Genomic DNA, 19,307 nt, shown 5'->3' on the forward strand with positions numbered 1-19,307 from the left:
GGGGGGGGGGAGCCCATGTGCAGAGGGGCTGATGTTTGGAACCTGGATATTTATGCAGCGTGTTGTCTGTTGATGCTGATTTACTTTGTTTGTTTGACGGGGGGGAAGCAACTTGGTTTAAAGTTCACAGACTGCGAGCTGGATGCAGCTTGTTGTTCTGCTGTTTACAGGATGTGTGTGTGTGTGTGTGTGTGTGTGTGTGTGTGTGTGTGTGTGTGTGAGAGAGAGAGAGAGAGAGAGAGAGCCTACTGTGCAGATGGTACAATACCATAACCTCATCCTGTTTTACTGACTCGCCCACCTTCAACACATCTGCTGCAGAGCACTAATGACTGACTTCACTCTTTACTCACTGAACGTCTCGGACACTTCTTCTCCTTCCTGCAACGTTTTCTTGCTGTTTAATTTTATCTTGTCACATGCAGCGTCGGGCCAGTTACTCAGGAAGAGTAATCAGTTACTTTCTCTATTGGAACAGGCGTCAACAATCAAACCTCTTTATAAACAATAGTCTCTGAAGATTTTTAACTAAAGTATTTTCTCATAAGAGAAGCAGGGAGTATTTAACGGTTTTACAGAACATTAAACATCACACATTTAGGGTGATTTCATAGCTTCCTGTTTTGTTATTAAAGCCCTGATATATTAACCAAGGTCCGAAGTGAAATAATGATTATATCATTAACAGCAGCTTCTCTGATCAGACTGTCGCTCCGCTGGTGAGCTGGATGGTCGGAGTTCTGTTCTTCCACCTCGACCTCAAATAGTCCGTCACTTCTACGTCCATTTCCTGGTGGCTGACGGAGGCAGGCTCCTGTCTCCTGCCCTCGTCTCTCAGCCGTCAGAGTTTGAACTTCAGACAACTAACATCTGCAAGAAGAGCAACAAACTGGTGTCAGTCCCTACTCGCAGTAATAATATGACTGATTGATTACTGGCCAGCACCGGTCACATGTCACTGCACCCTTGTATCTTTCCTGTAAATCTCCACTGCAGAAACGCCAGGCTAGGTGAGCTTCCTGTCTACGTGCGTGCGGTCCAAACGTCGAGGCCGCCATACGGCCAAGGAGAATAAAATTAACATTTTAATTGGCCAGTTTGAAAAAAGCAGAGGTGGGGAGTCAGGCGGCCGGAACAACAGCAGCTGTAGCAGCTCATTGACGAGCTGTAGACTTACGGGCCGGCCGCTCAGAGCCGTGACAGGTACATTGTCGCTGCAGCTGTGACGGCTTCACACTCGGACGGGCTTATTATGGACACGGCTGCACAGAGGCCGACAATGGAGTCTTTCACTCGGCCGTGGCCGCACTGAAAAACTCACTTCCAAAAACATTTGTGCTTTTTTTTATTTTTTAAAATTAGCCTAAGCTCAACCCACGAAGGCACGAAGGCCATCGATCCAGCAGAGGAAAACCCTCCGGAGCGGGAAAACCCCATAAATCCCATCGGGCGTAGAAATCACTTCACAGAGCTTCGTTTATCTGAATTCACCACATGGACTGCACTTTGATTCTTCCCAGCGTCCCCAGCTCATTATGTGTTATTTACTTGTGCGCTGGCTGAAGGTGGTCATGTGGCTCGGTGCTGTTAAATGGTGCCAGCGCTTCGGATGTTGCCCTGGCTTCCTCTGCTCGGGGCAGTCTGGACTGTCAATAACTGGCTGCAGTTTCCATCAGCGCTCCACATGTTGGAGGTTTAGCGGCGACGTGGTTTTAATTATAATGGAGGGGGGGTGGGGGGGGCGTTGGGCTGTGGCCATATGTCGGCCTTGGGTCCCCAGGGACTAAGCCAGCGGCTTAATGAGCATCCTCACAGGAATTAGTGCTACTTTAACCTCTGTGTTTTGACTGCTGGGAGAGGCCCGCTGCTCAGCTGATTTACAGCCGCTGATGGGAGGATGAGGAGGAGGAGGAGGAGGAGGAGGTTGGAGCCTCATCCTGTCTGTCTGTTAGCACACACGGTGACTTCCTCCTAAATCGTTTCAGGTTGAGCTTTAACACTTCTCTGAAAGCAGCACGGTTGTTTCCTCCTCGACCTGAGAGCGAGCAGGAACACACAGCGTCGGCGGTTTGATTCCCGCCTCCTCCTGTTTCCTGGTGTGTGAGAGTCTGTGAATGGTTGAAAAGCGCCGTGTGAATGTGAGTGAATGGGGTGAACGTGGCTTCCAGTGTAAAGCGACGTGATTGGTCGTTAAGACTGGAGAAGCACTATTTACACTGTAAACTGACGTTAGACCTGTAGAGATCTTTTCAGTAAATAATATACGATGTATTTAAATGAACGCCAGACACTCGTTAATTCAAGTCAGAGTTGTGGGTAGAACTAACTTCACTAAATCCACACTCTCTTTCCACCAGTGTCCCAGGTGTGTCCCAGGTGTGTAACCGTTTTGTGAGGAATCGGTAAACTCACTCTTACCTTTCATTACCTTCCACTTACGCATCAAAGAGCTGAGATAGTGTCAGTCAGTCAGGAGTATGATGTCACTGACAGGCGACCAATGAGACGCACCGTTACCGTTTCTCCGGGGGATAATGTAAGAACACAATTCAACAACATGTAGAAACATGAAGTTTGTTGTTTTTAGACGCTTTAATGTGGAAAAATGACAAATTATAACTTTAATTTCAAGACTTAACTCTGTACAAAAGTTGTGTTGCCGTGGCGCAGCACAGCAGGAAACCACAACACATTTATGAAAATGAATGTATTTATATTTAACGCAGTAGACTGACTCTGTGGCGGCGGTCCGTCGCACCGTTATCAGCTGATTGATCACCTGCTGCGTTGTGCTGCGGCCTAAATACAAACAGAGGAACACAACGGGGGGTAAATTGCATCAGGCCCGACTCCCTCGTATGATGTTACTGCTGTTTGAGAGGCGGAGGATGAACACGAGCGCCAGTGTCTAAAGTTACACCGGAGAAAAAGCCTCCGTCAGACGGAGAGAGCATTGATTTTTAAAGAGTAACTTTGATGGCCAAGAGATGGAAACCAGGGTCCAGATTCACACACTGATCAATAGTGTTGGAGGATCTGCGTTTGATATATAAACCTATTTATAGATGTTTTAACTGGGGCCGGTTGTGCGTGACGTCAGAGGAGGAGAGAGCGAGACTGACAGGCCGCGTTGCTTTTCACATGGCTTCACATGATTGAACCGTGATTGACGGTCAATCAATCACACACAGGAAGCCCCCCCCCCCCCCCCCCAGTGGTCAGTTGTTCCCACTGATGGATTCTGGGCTCGTTACACTCTCAGCAGGATGTTCCAGCGACTACGTTATATTCATGGCCTCCAGAGGATAATTCTTACTGGTGCGAATGTGCGGTGACCCCTGACCTTTTCTCTCGCGGCCGTCATCAGGCCAAAGTTTCCTCTTTACCAGCGAATTGTATAAAATATAAAATATAAAACAAACAACTTTTGATTTCATTTGTTTTTTTATTACAATTAGTTTGACAGCAGAATTTGGCAAAGCGATAACATTTAATATCGATTTATCATCCAGGCCCACGGACACATGTGCCGGTTTGTTTGTGATTTTCTTTGTTCGCGTCGGTGATAAATAGTTTTTTAATGTTTTTAATTTGAAGTCGCAGTTTTCAGTTTGTGATATTGGTGTTCTTGCAGTTCAGTCTGTGTGTGTGTGCGTGTGTGTGTGTGTGTGTGTGTGTGTGTGTTACCCATCCATATCATCCATACAAACCATTTGAAGACAAAGAATGATGAGCCTTTAAGATTATCCCCCGCTGGAACACAATCCTCTTTGGAGGTGCTGAGCAGCGGGGGCGTTTCTGAGTCTGGGTGCTGTCTAGACGCCGCCGCTGCTCTGTGTGCAGCGACGTGCTGCGCCGAGTCCGGCGGCTGCACACGGGAGTCACAGCTGGATCACGTCGTCTCCTCGGAGGCGAGTCAGAGGGTCACTGAGTCACGCACACACACACTCACACACACACTCACACACACTCGCAGAGACGAGAGATAAATATTTGAAGCAGTCGTGTCTCCTCGTCTTCCGTCACTCACAGCCTCTTAAATCATCACGGCCACCGCGTCATTTACAAACTCCCCCAGACTCTGCCAGCAGAGCAAGGACCCACACACCCTCACTGTGCTCGGGAATGTGGTAACCTAGCAACGGGGCTATAGAGACAGATCGCTGCGTCGGGTCGGCGATGGGCAACCGTGCCTCATCTGCTTAGGAGGTAAATCCTGCTTTCTGAAGGGCACGTGTGATGTCACCCTCTGAGGTTTATCTGCTGTCCTTCTCACACACACACACACACACACACACACACACACACACACACACACACACTTCACTACACGCTCTGATACCATTTTAATGTGTGCAGCACTTCCTTAAAAGAGAGTGAGGAAAAAATGGCGTTAAAGCAGTTTGTGTATAAAGATGCACAAGTCTGTCAGAAATAACTAAGTTTTGCTGCTGCTTCATAGCTAACGTTAGCATTAGCGGCTGTTCACTTCATCTGGAAAACATCTGCTTCGGGAAACCGTGAATTAAAAGTTAAAACTGAAATTAAACTTGTATTTCTTTGCATAATAAAACTTATCATCATTATGATTGAGCTGGGTTGAGACAGGAAGTGCGTACCATTTCTAAACCACTGGCGCTGCTTGTAATGTGTCATCTTCTGTCATAGAGGATCTTCGACCACGTTCAGCAGCAGAGAAAACTTTAACCGCTTTAAGAAGTGGGTTGAAAAAATGAGTTGGTGGTTATTACAGTAAACGCACCGTCTGTGAGTTCAGAAAACAAATCTGCATGGTTTGATTTTTGCTCCTGGTCGTGTCAGTGTGTGAAAACGCCACCAGAGATTTTAGGTCACTGTGAAAGACAGTGCAGTTCCTTCTTTTCACCTGCAGGGTCGGGGAAGTTTCAGGCCATGAAGAACGCATGTGGCTGCTGGGTTGTACAAGGCTGTTGGGGGGGGGGGGGCAGCGTGAGTCAGAGTCAGAGCCGTGCGGCCTTGTTTGACTCCAGGTCGGCCGAGTCATTCGTAGGGAAACTGTGAGGACGAAAGGCAGAGAGCAGCAGGACACAGAAGCATCTTCGCTCTATTTATAGAGTGAACGATCGACTCGGCTGTAAGTCACTTCATCAGCAGATCTGCCTTCCTGCGAATGGAAGGGGGGGGGGGTTATTTTCAGCGTTTTGGGGCTGAGCCATGTTATTACACAGCTGTCCGACGACATTGTGCTCAGAGAAGTGAATGGAAACTTAACACAACTTCAAGGTGTATTTGAGGCTTTTAGCCACATCCTGTAGACAGTCGCAGCGATGAGGGGATTCACTCAGAGTGTTGCACCGTCTTCACACCTGCACACCAGCAGGCAGGAGCTGCACCCACGAGCTGAACCGCTCAGTTACACAGCTTTTGTTTTCTATGCCGCCGCCGCCATATTGTCCTCATGGTTGTCCGACCGTCCCGTTTCCCGTGGACACGATATGTCCGTAACGCCTCGACGGAACTTCTTCATATTTGGCACGAATGTTCACTCGGACTCGAGGATGAACCGGTTAGATTTTGGCGGCTAAAGGGTCAAAGGTCAAGGTCGGTGTGATGTCACTAAACGCAGCTTTGGCCTTTGTGAACGCGGTATCTCAGTAACGCCTCGAGGGAACTTCCTCATGTGTGGCACAAACGTTCACCTGGACTCAAAGATGAACTGATTAGACTTTGGAGGTCAAAGGTCAAGGTGTTTGTGACCTCACAAAACACTTTTGCCCATAGCTTTTGACAAAATTTCACACAAATGGTTCATATTTTAAATGACTCTGGATAAACAGGGATGTAACCAGGAACTAGTCTGAGTGGCGGAGGCAGACGACCAGGAGGAGGCGGTTCTGGCCTTTGGTTTATCTTCAGTTAGTTAGTTGTCTGTTATTGTCAAACTGAGGTCGCAGTCTGTGGTCTTTTCTATCCGTGCTTGTAAACGTGCCATCTTCGGTGAAAGACCGCGTGTATTTAACGTGGATGGCTCCAGTAGGAAGTTGCTTCTACCGGCGTCGGTGTTTGGATACGCTCCTCGCCGTCCGTGCAGTTTATTTTCTGATATGATGATGTCTGAATGCAGAATACTCTGACTCCGCCGCCCCGAGTGTCGAGGAGCTGCAGGAATTGCAGCGACGTGTTCTAACAAAGGTTCATTTCCTCCTGTTTCCTGTGGAGCGCACAATCAGCAGCCTCAGTAATCGGAGGATGTCTTGACACTCGGGCTTTCCGCTGTATTTCATTCATCACCGTAAGTTGAAAGGTGACACTTAAACTGTTGATCAGTACAGTCATTTGTCTTTCTCTGGCTCACAGTCAAATGTCGTACGATCCGAACATCGAGGGAACTGTGAATTATATCCAGATCTCCGTGAGTATTAAACCTCCCGAAGGACGTGCAGCGCACCTCTCGCTTCACAGAGAATCGTTTCCACGGCACCTGGAGCCAAACTCGGCTCAAAACTTTGTACTTCTTTAATGTAACAGAGAAGAGTTTCAATGGGAACAGGTGACGGTGTTTCAGGGAGATATCAAATGTCTGCACGGCGCAAAAGATCCGAGCATCAGGACGACATCATGACATCTCTGATAGCTGGATAACTTTCCAGATAATCTGTAAAGGAAAATGCAGATCAATGAACGTTTCCAATCACTCACATAATGCAAATATTAGTAGTTGTGGCGGCGCTACGTTAAACCGGCGCAGAAGAAGAAGACGACGAGGTGGTTTAATCAAAAGAGAGGGTCAAACCACAGATGATGGATAAAACTGTAGAGAACAGGGAGGAGATGTGACATTTCTGTTTGTTTGTGCAGCAGAAGCATCAGTGGATGTTAAAGTCCGCGTGTCTGTTTCCAGCACATACATGTGGCAGGTCATGTGACAGCTCTGAGACGCGGGTCTGTTTCAGTGGTGGGTTTTGAGCGCGTGTTGTGAGGGTGACACTCGGTATCAGCCACTTCTTCTGCTGCTGAGAGAGAGGCTTTGACGCCACGTTAACTGGGCCGTACAGTAGGTCGTCTTTTCCTTCGTCGTGCCGTGTCAGTGAGAGACGCTCAGTCGACTGATGAACCACACATTCACACACGGACATGTTTTAAATGCTGCTTGGACGGATTGTCGTTGAGAGAATTCACAATAGTGTGTGTTTACTTGTCATCGTGTTCATTACAGGTCATTGTTTCCCTTCAGTCACTGGTGTGTCTGTCTCTGTTGTGACGAGTGTCCGCTGGAGACAAACCAGAGGAGCCACGGCATTAATATAATCCACTTGTTTACTCGATGTACTAAAACAGAGATCGTTTCTACACTCGTTGCATTTGCTGTGAATGAGAAAATCACACATGCAACTAAATTTGAAAAAGTGAATTTAAAGTGGAAGCTTTCCTGACTCGTAGCGCGGAGGCAAAAAGCAGCGAAATGCAAAGATAATTGATGGTTTCCTCGGAGGGAGCAGATGAATATTTGAGTGAGGAGAGAAGAGGCAGCATCTTGTGTGTTGGTGTTGATTCATCCGAAGCCCAAAAGGAGAGAGAGAGAGAGAGAGAGAGAGAGAGAGAGAGAGAGAGAGAGAGAGAGAGAGAGAGAGAGTGTGGGGGCTGCCAGGTCAAGTCGTGGCCACAGCTGCATTATTAACAGAAGGTCAGCTGTCAGCACACGTCCGCAGGGCTCACATCAAGCAGCTCACTCCATCCTGCACCTCTGGCTGACATGTTTGTAACCTTGTAGGCCATTTAATGAAGGGTCGCAGGCCCTCTCCTTTTACTTTCTGCTCCTTTCTTCTTGTTCCAATAAAACAGAGCCAGACCAGAGGAAGCAAATAATCCACAGAGCATCTGGGACTTTTATTACCTTGCTGTAAAAAAAAAAGGACGTATAAGATGTATTGGGAAGTCGCCTGCACATATTGACCCAGATAGCTTTAAAGCGCTGTGACAAGAATAAGCACCAAAATATTGTGTCTGTTATAATAGATTAGTCTATAAAATGTAAAAAAAAAAAAAAAAACATATTTTTTAGCAACAGACAAAAAGTTGTAAGTTCCTTGTGTCACTGTGTTGTCTGGTAAACAGTTGAAAAATAACGGAAAGGTTGTTACGACGGAGTATTTGGATCATTTTGAGAATAAAATCATATTAAAGAAAAAAGTCAGAATATTACGATGTTATTATCAGAATTTCAGATTTTTTTTTTGTGGCCCTAAAACTCCATCATAGAAAGTAAATTATGTTGTGTTCAATAAAGTTTTTGTTTTGGCCACAAATACAGAAATCAAACACAGGGACAGTTGATTTTAGATGATGAAGAGGCAATTGGGCAGGACAGGCGGCAGAGAGGTGGACCAGGCCGGGGTGGTGGGAGGCGGCGGTGCAGGTGGTGCAGGTGGTGCAGGTGGTGCGTACAGGTGCTGGAGACGAGGCAGAGGTGAAGCTGAGGCAAACAGGAGTTAGTCAGCATCCAAAGACACATCGAGTGAAGAGCTGGGGGGTGTATATACTGCGGCAGCAAGCTGATCAGGTTCAGGTGCGTACAGAGGGAATTGGCGGGAGCAGGGGACCAGGAAGCCACACCCAGCACATCCACACATCCACACACACACACACACACACACACACACAAACACAAACAGAGAGAGGGACAAACAGGAAACTCCTCTAAGAGGAAGTCGGTGGAAACACAAGGGAGAGAGGGGAAGGCAGAGCTGAACCCTCAGTGAGTCTGACTGATAGTAAACAGTCTGAATCCCTCCTCTAAACTCATTACATCAATATTTTAAGGTTATCAAGCAGCAGATTGTCATAGCTAATGTTAACTAGCATCATGTTAGCTTAGCAATCGAATTCATTTGCCCAAAGTCTTCTCTAGATATCGCGATTATATCGTTATCGTGATTTCTTTTAGCCGCAGTGATCGTGATGCAACCCTCGTTCCAAGCTGAGTAAGACATTTCTCACTTTCCTATCATCCACTTTTAGTATTTCCTAGTACTTCTCATCCGAACATCATTTAGATGATTTATTCTCCTATCACGAGGGAAACAGGAAACAGGTGAATTTCAGTTTGGTGACTGCAGCCCGTCAGGAAACAGCTGCTGAATGAAGTGAAAGAATTACTCACTGTAAACCTTTGATCGCTGTGATGAGTTTTATATAAAAACACATTGAACAAAAACTGCTGGTGCATTTTGTCCTGAGGGTCTTCAGCGGATCAATACTCCTGACAGTGTTTTGCAGCCCTCACTACAGGTGCAGGTCGTCGGTCTTCGCGGTGTCGGATCCCAGTGACTCTCCTCGCTCCGACACCAAACATTTCATTTCTTTGTTGCAAAATCTGTCACTAGTTCGTTTCCTGTTGATCAACCAATCGATTGATCGACTGATTGTTTAGGCAGCTATAGCTTTCACCCAACCGCTCCTCCAACCTGAACAGCCGCACTCCAGTCATCCTGGTAGTTTCGCCGAGAAAGAGCGTGGTCGGCTAACAGCCGAGCTAATCGCTATCCAAAGCAGAACAGTGTCACGAAGGGAAACATGGCTCCCTGCTTTCTTCACCTCAGAGGATCCGTCAGGTATCTGCCGTCATCCTCCTCCAGCTCCTAGCAGCGCTGCTGCCGCTGACACTGAGCCGCCCTGACACAATGGTGTCACCGCTGGCCCCGCCCAGCTGGAATCTGACTGACAGGAGCAGGGAGGACAGAGGCTGGGGTCCTTCTCCTGCGGCGAGAGAGAGAGAGACGGAGCAGAGAGGATCATGGGAGCAGACGTGGTTGAGGCCTGTGTTGTTGTGATCTGCACTCAGCCAGCAGGAAGAGATGTAGACAAGCGTGTGGCCTCTCGCTCGCCGCAGCAGAAGCACAGACACGGCGAGGCGTGCAGCAGGGGGACGGGTCGGGTCTGTATTATTTAAAAAATAATCATAAATAAAGTGTTTACGGTGCAGCTTTTTGGCCGTGTCCTTCATCACCATCGGAGGAGCTCACGCTGGAAGCGATAAGTTCAGGGGGGATGAATTCAGTGATTTTTAATGGCGGCGGTTGCAGCATCCTCGGGCCGACCTCCTGCAGGGACGCTTGCTGTGAGCGCTCTGCCTGCGCCCAGCCTCTCTGAAACAAACTGAAAACCGCACGTCGCAGGCGCCGGGCCTCGAGTCGCAGGAATGCTTTCTCGAGGCCAAAATGGAGCGCTTAACTCTCGAATGTTGACTTTAGGGAAGCTGGTGGCAGCTGCTCAGGTATGGTGAAGTCTGTTTTTGCAGTATTCTGGCACTGGAGAAAAAAAACAAGAAAAAAAAAAAAAGAAAAGATTTGTTTTCGTTTTAACTTTATTTCCACTTTTTCGAACGTTTCCTGCCTTACTCACATCGTCCCGAGGTCATGAATCATTTACAGTTGTAACAGAGCTGTTGTCAGTTTTCAGGCCGACTAAAAATAGCCCTGCCCACGTTCCCCCCTCGGTAACTGTCCCTGGTCAGCTGTGTGTGTTTTCCTTTTGCTCGCCCGGTTCCTAAGAAAAGGGAGGCTGCTCTCTCTTATTATGGTTAAGCCGGCATGGCCGAGTGTTTAGGGAGGCCGGGATCACAGCTGCCGCGGCAGCCGTGTCATGTCGGCAGCGTTTCCTCTGTGATGTGCCAGCTGACCTCGGTGACCCCGCGCTGTGAAGCCAGCAGGGTTACCCTCAGTCATCTTTTTGTCTCACAGCAAAAAAACTATACGGCTCGTATAAACATGTGCTGAGTCTGACATGATTATAGACACTTTTTATAGACATGATGTTTACGTTCAGAGCAGTGACTGTAACATTTACAACACGTATCTGTTGTTTCTCTGTACTGTCGTTTGAAATTGTGACTCATCATATACTCGTTTTGAATCTGCTTTAATCTGCGTATTGAATACGTTTTTGTGTTTGGTATTGAGCACATTTTTGTCTCATGACCTGAAGAAGCAGTTCATGACTGGTTTGGTTTGTGACTGATTTGGTGCAGGAAACAAAATGTTTGGAAAAAGTGTCTAATTCTTGTGTTACTGTGGCGCTGGTTTGTTCATCCCTCCATCTGTCTGTCTGTGGACGGCCTTGACTGGGAACAGGCTTCCTCCCTCCCTCTGCTTCATGACACTGGCAGGGCGGCATGCTGGGAGTGCAGCGAGGAGGCTGCGACGTGGGCGTAGCCTGTGAGAGCCCGTCATTAGCCCCTGCTCCCTTTGTCAAGTGTCTGTCCCCCACCTCCTTTCCTCCCTCCCTCCCTGTCACCTCCTTTCCCTCCTCTCTATCAGCCTCCCTCTCTCTCTCCGTCTACCTCGGTGTTCACCATTTCCTCGGTGCAGCACGAGGTCGGTGTAAAGTGAATAATTACTTTCCCGATGTGTTGACTGTGCTACGGCAGGGTGAGAAACGGCGTGTTTGTTTTTTGCACTCCCAACAGGGAGAGGATCGTCGCAGACGTAGGAGCAGTAGAAATAGGTGGTGCTGTCAGCTTGTGGGCGGCGCCACGCGGCTGCCATGATAGCATCTCTCTGTTCCCTTTAAAGGTCACCGCTGTTCAGACAGTTTACGGCACGACGCCGGCATGAATTAGCAAATGTTCTGTTGATGAAATCAGACGTTGCCATTAAAAATAAAAATACTGGTGTGACGGAGCCAGAACTGCAGCAGCTTATCTGTGGCCTGCAGTTGTTTCGTGTTGTGTGGCAGCGTCACTGACATAATAGTTGTGTCACAATTCAGGGGCACCAACCCTCAAAAGGCTGCGTTTGAGAACCGATTGTGTCACATCGGCGTGACCCGACTGTCCCGTTTCAAAGGCTCCTTCGAATTCTTTTCCTGGGCAGTGAACGCACCAACAGGTGGATCATTGGTGGCACAACTCGCCTGGAATTAAAAATACAATACGAGGATCGCACGTCTGAGTGTAAACATTGGCTTTCAGCTCAGTTCAACAGCCAACGATACAACTGTTAAAACAAAGAGCCTTAAAACAAGAGTAAAAGAAAGTTATGTGTTGTTAAAGTTGCTAGGCAACAGGAAGCAGTGGGCAGTGGAAATCCTCTGTAGGCCAGACCGATGCACAACCCGGATGCTAGCGTCACTCTCTCATGTTCAACCTCTGAGTCTCATTTAGACGCTCGTGAGCAACCGAGACGTAAAAGCTTTTACTGGCTGATTTTATGTCGTAGAGTAAAACTTGTCATTTCATTCATCAAACCAAAAACACACAGACGACGGGACGAGGGGACGGGGAAGCGCTAAAATGAAAAATGCTAAAACTAATTGTTGGGTTTCAGGGACTCGACGCTCTCTTTACTGCACCTGCCAGGTAAAGAGGTGAAGTGGATCCGTGTCCAGCAGCGAAGGTCTAAAATGCCAAACAGCTGTAGTATATAACATGTGTCTTTGTGCAGGATATACTACGCTCCCACAATCAGCCTCTCCACCCGGCACCCGCCCTGCTTCCTCTCTGCTGGAGGTGTTTTCATTCAGACAGACACTCTTCCACCACTTCAGCCCTGCCATGACTAAAGGGATGGAAAGAGCTTTCCCTGGGGGCTTTTAATGAACCCCCTCCCCATCGAATGCAAACGCAGACACGTGTATAAGGGGCGTGGCTCCGGGCGGACACCTTTTTGTTTATGCCCTCTGTCTTTTTGCAGACATGCAGCACCTTCCATCCTTTTAAATCACGGCCTTTACACCTTCAGGTCCTTCAGGTCTTCGGCTCCAATTAAAGAACCTAATGAATTTTGTCCACGCGGTGTTTCCCTGAAGGTTCATTCATTTCAAGTTGAAAGTGGCTGGAACGTGGGAGGAGGTGGGTTTTTTTATATGAATCATGAGGGAAGTTGTCGTGTGTTCGCTGCTTTTTTTTTATTTTTGACAGAAGTAAAAAATAATTCTCGGCGCCCGATGTGGAGATGTTACAGGAAGTCTTAAGGAAGTGATCCGGCGCGCCTCGCGTTTTTGTGGTTGTCACTTTTATTTGCCTCTCGAGCTGTTTCCCGCTGAGGAGCGAGAGAAACCGGGGGAGTACGCAGCAAAACAGCCCCAGCAGCAAGCAGGTGCCGGCTTTCTCTGCGAAGGAGGAATAATTAATCAGCAGAGAGGGGCTGCGTGGAAAGGAGGGGGGGGGGTGAAGAGATGAAAGAGTCTTCAGTTCAAAGAGAGAGGGAACAGTCAGTGACGACGTCGGCCCTAACTCTCCCCGCACCCGGCTGAGGAGGAAGGAGCCGGAGCAGTAAATCATCGTTTAACGGGATTTCACTAATCTGACTCTTAAACAATTGTTTGATTGATTACAGCTGATGAGAAGAACAACGTAACTGAATTACACAATGTGTTATTGCAGACTTATTATACTTATTATACCCACAGACACTGACACTTCGTTAAGACTCTTTTTGGTCTTTTATTTGCCAACGTCTTTTATCAAACCGATCACATCCACCGAGTATTGAAAACAAATGTCTGAATATCTGATCACATTCATAATCCTTTCTCTTATTCTATAGTAAAACTTTTCCTTTTGATTCATGCATTCCTGGACATTATCCAAAATGTCAGTGATCACAATATTACAAAATTATAGTTTTTATTTACATTATTTATATTATATTATATTATTATTAATGAATTTCATCTTCCAGGCAGCAGCGTCACTCTCAAGGTATAATGTACAGAAAGTCTAACGAACTTACAGATGATTCTGACTCATTGGTCTGTAATGTTATGAGGTAATAACCTTCCTCTTCAGTGTTTCCGCCTGGAGACGCAGGCGTCACTGACTGATGTGTGATGTGAGTCAGGGCGATCGCAGGGCGTCCACAGTGCTGCACGCATCACAGCGGTGAGAGAGACTCCGTGTGTGTGTGTCTCTATGGGACGTCCAGCTCCGTGTGATCAGCTGTGTGAAGTTAAACCGTCTCTCTCCCTGAAAGAAGCCTCGTTCTGTCCGTCGCCATCCTTCCCTCCAGAGATTATCATTCAACAGCTGCATCGGAGCAGCTTTCATCGCAGCTCGGAGGGAATCAATACACTTGTTTCCCTTCCAAAAGCCGACCCAGTCCGCCTCTGCCAGTCAGGGGTTATGTAAAGAGTCAGGATGCAGAGCGGGGTTTGTGGTTTCAGTCGGAGCTGGCTGCTGCTGTGAGCACATGCGATTAGAGATGCTCTGCAGTCTTGCACTGAGCGTAGCATCGCTGCTGCTGCTGCTGTTGCTGCTGCCGCCGCCGCCGCCTGGCCCCCTGCCTGCTCCGTGTCCTGTCACACAGGATTACAGGCACCAGTTGACAGCACGTCGTCACGGCGTGTTCAGCTGCACCGCTGCTGCATATGTGAGTCGGCCATTTCGCGCCCCCCCCCCCCCGGGTTTGATGCCAGGTTGTTGACACGGGTCGAACAGAGCTGATTACAAGCGGCACGGAGGTGATTTTTGCGCTCTTCCTGAACCCGCTGACACATCAGAGTCCTAGAGAGACACAGACTCTCGCTTCTACTTTAATTATTATCATAAAACACGAGGCAAATTTAAAGGAAACACCTCAGAGAGCCAAACAGGAAGAGACATGACTTTCAGTTTAAAAGTCCCAGTCCTCGGCACAGAGACAAAAAACACACACACACAAATAATACGGTCGGATTTCTCTCCTCCACCTCCTGTGACAACCTCTGATTGCACTGACGGGCGCCGCGGCCTCTGTCTGCACCAGCGTCCCATCTGACAGATCAGTCTGTAATTATGTTGAAAGAGAGCGTCACGGCGTGTCAGTCGGTCCGGAGCTGCTTCGCTTAATTGGAAGAGGAAGGGGTTTTTGTTTTTTTTCTCTCCGTGGCCTCGCCGGCATTAACGAAAGACCGGAGACCCAGACAAGAGGGCAGCACTTGATCACGTCGTGAAAGCTGCGATCTATCAACAAGACCACAAGGTTAAAGACCACACTGCTTTTAATTTAACATTTCTATTGAAAGAATAGAGAAAAGTTAAAGGCTGTGGCTCCTGTAGTGGCCATTCCTTCTTTTTCTTTGGTTACAGGAGCAATCAGAGGTAAGATGAGAGTACTTACCTGTACCCACCTGTATTATATTAAACTGGATAGAACAACAAAGGTATGAATACATTAATAAACTGCCTTATATACAGTGTTATGGGTAGTGACACGTTACGATATGAAGTGTTGGTGCTGACGTTCTTCACGACGTACAAAACAGGAAATGTAAATGTAAGGAAACCGGAGTCAAAATGGAAACAGACCTGTGAACCTCAGACTTCGGCCTGAGGAGAGGTCACGTCGTCATGGAAACCACGGGGAGTCATCCTCCGGGAGTCGGTTACAGTCTCTCATCTTCCTCCAGTCTCCAGCAGCTTGTCATTACACTGGTTGGTGATTGATGGAAGAGTGAGGCTCCTTCTTCCCATGATCCTCCTCTTGTTTATTCCCGCTCCTGAGAAGTGGCGGGGGGGGGGAGCCCACGCTCCTCCTCCTTCATTACCCCCCCCCCCCTGCTCCTCTCTGCAGTCAGATGAAAGGGAAGCAGGGGGAGAGACAGAAGGAGCAGTGGCAGTGAAATATATTCTCCAGTGACACATTGGATGACAGAGCGAGCCTGGATCAATCGCCTGTTGTGTCTGCGCTGATAAACCACGCAGTTATTTTCATCCTTGTTTTGCAGAGAAACAATTAGATGACATTAATTCCTCTGGGAGAGCGCTAACTTGTCTGAGGGTAATGTGGCGCCCCGCTGCGCTGTGGCTCCTGTCTTTTCTTTTTATTTATTTTTTTATTTTTTTTAAATTCAGCTTTTAATTTTGCTGAGGGGAAGACCGTGCTAGTTTAGTCATAAACAAACCATTCAGCAAGTATTTCAAGATGTTTTGTCTCACGTCTGTAGTCTGGAGCTGTCTGTATATTATTCACAAACACAAACATCCCTTCCTTTTCTTCAACATGGCTTATCTTCACGTCAACAGTGGATACAGTCCTGGCTCGCTCACATACAATGGTTTAGTTATTACAAAATAAAAGTATTTTGTAACACTTGTTGGTCGTAGTGATTGGGTGATTTCTGGTGCGATAATAAATGCTAAATACTAATACTAATCCCCAAAGAGGTTTATAGTAATAGTAAAAACCTGAATGACACTGAGCAGAAGGCCAAACAATCATACACATTAAAGACAGTGATTAAAAAAGTCCAAGCCCAGTAAACACTGAGGTAAATGATGAACACCCAAATCCAGTTTCTTCTTTCTATTTCATAGATAAAGACGAGTTTACTTGATTCAAATATGAAGTTCTCTCTCGTGTGTTAAATACTCGTCTCAGTGTAAACATGATGATAAATGACAAACAGAGTTGTCTGTTGCTGTGAAATCGAGGCTGTTTAGATTAAACAGTGGTTCTGATGTTAGTGCATCAAATCCATTTTAGTCAAACTCAACACAAGTTCAGATTTAAGTGCAAATCAGCAAAGCAGGCTCTGAGCCTCTCTTCTGATTGGCTGACTGTTTTCTGAGTGATCTAATTAAAAAAATATGGCAGATTTCAGGTAAAACACTGTAAAGGTAAAACCAAATCCTGCAAGGTTTGGATGGTGGGTCCAGGTGGGCGGGGCTTGGTGACTGCTTTGTTGTGACATCACAAAGTTCCAGAAGTCCTGACGGCTGGTTTTAAGGCTCAGTTTCTGAATACAGGCTGTGTGCATTTCTCTGTGGACTGAGGCTTTGATACTTTCACAGTATTAATATAGAAGCTAGAGCTGATCTATAATCACACTACACATGGACACAGACCTTTACACTGGAGGAGCTTTAAAATAAAAGGTGCTCATTGTTTGGTTTGGAGAAAGTTAGGGTTGTGTGTTGTAACTGTATTTTCAACTTATTTTCAACCTCTTCAGTAGAAGGTTTCAGTTTAGCAACATCCAGGAGTGTAACTTTTTACATAAAGACAATGATGTGAAATGGTAGAAGTGCAAGCCGCAGGGTGGAAGACCAGAGCTGAACGCTTTGATAACATCCAACATGGGGAGGGCAGGTGAAGAGTCTCACCTCCGGCAGCTCAGGTCGACTTCCACCGTAACGCCGGCGTCCAGTCGTCCTCCCACCACTCTCCATTAAGATCAACACGGCAGTGCTGACAGCACAGCGCGGCGCCTCCACGTCCTGCCCCCCCCCCCCCCCCCCCCCGCCGTTATTCCTCCTGACCGTGAAAGAGCCACACTGTTTGTATGAGTCATCCAGAGACCGAGCTGCGTGTCAGGCTATAAAAGAAAAAGGTCCCTGCCTCCCAGACCAGAGTGCTAATCAGTGGAAGAGCGTCGTCTGTGGAGAGAGCAGTGTGAAGTGGAAACCTCAAACAGAGTGATGAGTTCACTTCCGCTCGGCGAGCTGTGCAGGCGAGCGCTCGTTCTTCTTCCAGACGCCGCGTGTCGTCTCATCGATCCACCGGTCGAGCTGATAGTCGCTGAGCTCAAATCACTGTTTGCATCCAGGCGCTTCAGGCCTGTGTGTGTTTTTATTTCTTGTTGCTGCGTAACACCTCGACGGAGCTTCTTCAGATTTGGCACAAACGTTCACTAGGACTCAAGGATGAACTCATTACACTTTGATGGTCAAAGGTCAAGGTCACGGTGACCTCATAAAATGCGTTTTTGGCCTTATGAATGTGATTTCTCTGCAACTTTCTCCAAATTTGGCACAAACATTGTCCTGCATCAAAGGATGAACTGATTATATTTCGGTGACTAAAGGTCAAAGGTCAAGGTCACTGTGACCTCACAAAACACGATTTTGGCCTTATGAATGTGATTTCTCTGTAACGCCTCGAAGGACTTTCTCCAAATTTGGCATTGTCCTGCATCAAAGGATGAACTAATTATATTTCGGTGACTAAAGGTCAAAGGTCAAGGTCACTGTGACCTCACAAAACATGATTTTGGCCTTGTGAATGCAACATCTCCAGAACTCCTCAAGAAAATCTCTTCAAATTTGGCACAAACGTTCACTTGGACTCAAGGATGAACAGATTACACTTCAAAGGTCAAAGGTCACGGTGACTTTACAAAATTTCACACAAATGGTTCATATTTTATCTGACTGGATAAACAGGGGTGTAACCTGAAACCAGTCTGAGTGGCGGAAGGGATACGACCACGAGGAGTTGATTCTAGTAATTTAATGTGATTTTTCGAAACACTTCCTCACCATTTTATCTCACAGGTCCAGTTTCATCCGAACCAACCGCCTGTTTTTTCTTTCCCTTCTCTCAGATTATAGATAATGGGCTGTGTGCAATGCAAGGATAAGGAAGCAACCAAACTCACAGACGACCGAGATACCAGCATCTCCCAGGGAGCCGGATACCGCTATGGGGCCGACCCCACGCCGCAGCACTACCCCAATTTCGGGGTCACCGCCATCCCCAACTACAACAACTTCCACGCCCCCGTCGGACAGGGGATGACCGTCTTCGGGGGAGTCAGCACTTCCTCTCACACTGGAACTCTGAGGACTCGTGGCGGGACGGGTAAGAGACGCGATGTTCACAGATATAAAATATGAAACATGATCCTGAGTGTTAATGAGTCTCATACAATCAAGGTTATTCTTAGTTAATAGAGATTCTCCCTTCAACACATCGTTACTGTTTTTATTCCAATCACTCGTTTTTAATTTAATTCATCATTGAACTCTATGGTAACATCAGTGTCGATCATATTTCTCACGTTCATCAGAGTCAGAACATTTTATTGATCTCCAAGGATGGAGATGCAACAGCAAAGAACAGAGAATAAGATTATAAAGATAAAAAGATAAAGATGAAATATGAACATAAAATGTCAATAAAAATAAGTAAAGATGATCGCTGTACTGTCCTGTACCAGCTGAGCAGAGCGTCTCTCTCAGTGAAACCACCCTGATCTTAAAAGACTCTTCACAAGTGAAGTAAACGAGAGACGGAAGTTATTGTACAAAGGAGAAGTGACATCAAGAGAGGAAATAATGTGATGGGCGCTTCTCGGAGAAATGAGCCTCAGTCGTTTGACGGAAGAGAGACGGATAAACTGAAGTTTAAAGGTCACGTCTGTTCTGTTCATTCCCACACACACACACACACACACACACTGTGTTGTGTTCACTCGCTCGCAGCCGCCTACACACACACACACACACACACAAACACCTCCGTATGCAAAAGCTCAAACATTGTTCGAGTTGTTAAAGACTTCCCATGGCATCCCGAAATCCTGACAGTCCTCGCCTCACAGCCTCACTCCTGTTCACCACCCCCCCACCC

At 47.1% G+C, this 19,307-nt stretch overlaps 1 protein-coding gene across 8 annotated transcripts in view; it reads left to right on the forward strand.

Moving 5' to 3' along the window:
* Positions 1-19,307, forward strand: part of fynb (FYN proto-oncogene, Src family tyrosine kinase b) — a 59,315-nt gene that overhangs the window by 16,151 nt on the left and 23,857 nt on the right. For 7 of the 8 annotated variants that reach the window (XM_087169679.1, XM_023430499.2, XM_023430501.2 and 4 more), the window contains one exon: positions 18,280-18,536. In XM_087169679.1, coding sequence (XP_087025805.1) covers positions 18,290-18,536 — 247 coding nt within the window. In that variant the 5' untranslated portion in view covers positions 18,280-18,289. Of the gene's footprint in view, positions 1-2,356; positions 2,377-18,279; positions 18,537-19,307 lie in introns of those variants that run through there. The other variant, XM_087169678.1, reaches the window with a different exon arrangement.

The sequence above is a fragment of the Seriola lalandi genome, unplaced genomic scaffold (assembly GCF_002814215.2).
Source record: "Seriola lalandi dorsalis isolate HSWRI2012SDOR001 ecotype SW California unplaced genomic scaffold, Sedor1 jcf7180002054906, whole genome shotgun sequence".
In the NCBI taxonomy this organism is placed as follows: Eukaryota; Metazoa; Chordata; class Actinopteri; order Carangiformes; family Carangidae; genus Seriola; species Seriola lalandi.